Source organism: Guillardia theta (genome assembly GCF_000315625.1).
Source record: "Guillardia theta CCMP2712 unplaced genomic scaffold GUITHscaffold_93, whole genome shotgun sequence".
NCBI lineage: Eukaryota > Cryptophyceae > Pyrenomonadales > Geminigeraceae > Guillardia > Guillardia theta.
In genome coordinates, this window is record NW_005434581.1 from 293,809 (window position 1) to 295,135 (window position 1,327).

General features: G+C 52.9%; 1 protein-coding gene across 1 annotated transcript; it reads right to left on the minus strand.

Moving 5' to 3' along the window:
• Positions 1 to 226: 226 nt before the first annotated feature.
• On the minus strand, positions 227 to 862 carry GUITHDRAFT_116271 (hypothetical protein; the record flags this gene model as incomplete). Its single annotated transcript, XM_005824558.1, has 2 exons — positions 227 to 286; positions 563 to 862. The coding sequence occupies 2 exons, from the start codon at positions 860 to 862 to the stop codon at positions 227 to 229; spliced, it is 360 nt and encodes a 119-aa protein (XP_005824615.1).
• Between the last annotated feature and the right edge of the window lie 465 nt (positions 863 to 1,327).

A 1,327-nucleotide genomic window follows, 5' to 3' on the forward strand; every position in this document is an offset into this window, starting at 1 on the left:
GATGAAAGGAAGCGAAAGAGCACAGGCATCTTGATGCGAGGAGCGCTCGCTGGCATCCCTCCTCTCAACCTGCCCAGCACGAAGATTGTGGAGCCGGATTTGATCTACCAAGGCAGAAGGATGAGAGTTAGAGCAGTTGACGGAAAGACTTGACGGCCAGCGTGACGTCGATAGAGGAGAGGAGAGAGAGTAGTGGGGAGGGTGGAGGAGGAGGAGGAGGACATGATTACCTTGGCGAGTCGTAGAGGTGAAACGTTCCCAAGATGTCTGACTCGGAGACACCAGCCTGCAGTAGCAGGATGAGGAGAAGGAGGGCGAGTGGAAGCTGAAGATATGCAGGAGCCTAGGGTGGGAGAAAAAGCAGCAGCGGCAGCGGCAGCGGCAGCGGCAGCGGCAGCGGCAGCGGCAGCGGCAGCGGCAGCGGCAGCGGCAGCGGCAGCGGCGGCAGCAGCAGCAGGGGAGCCTTGTTACCTTGCGGAGCTGACGAGCTTCTTTCCTCGCACTGACCTGCATCTTTTGCGGCATCGTGCGCTCCTCGGTTTTCCTCCTCCTGCTCAATCACCATCATCATCATCATCATCTCAATCATCATCTCCATCATCATCATCATCATCATCATCATCTCCATCATCTCCATCATCATCATCTCGTCCATCATCTCGTCTATCATCTCAATCATCAACATCTCCATCATCAACATCAGCATCATCATCATAATCTCAATCATAATCTCCATTATCATCATCTCCATCATAATCTCAATCATAATCTCAATCATCTCCACCATAATCTCAATCATCTCCACCATAATCTCAATCATCTCCACCATACTCTCAATCATCTCAATCATAATCTCCACCATCATCATCCTTCCATTTCAACGCACATTCTCTTCATCGCCTTGCCCACTCCATACTCGTTGAATCCGATTCGATTGAGTCCCCCTGGATGATAAAGAGCAATGCGGAGGAGGTAAATGAGAAACGAAGAGCAGGAGACGAGAAAGAGAAGAAGAGGAAGGGAGAGGAGGAGAAAGAAGTGGAGGGGAGAGGAGGAGGAGAAAGAAGAGGAGGGGAGAGGAGGAGGAGGAGAAAGAAGAGAGGAGGAGGAGGAGGAGGAGGGAAGTGGAAAGGAGAAAACAAAGAGGTGGGTAGGGGAAGCAGGAAGCAGGAGAGGGGAGGGCAAGAAAGTCATTGTAGAAACGATAGAGGGAGTGAGCAGCAGCAGCAGCAGCAGCAGCAGCAGCAGCAGCAGCAGCAGCAGCAGCAGCAGCAGCATCAGCAGCAGCAGCAGCAGCAGCAGCAGCAGCAGCAGCAGCAGCAGCAGC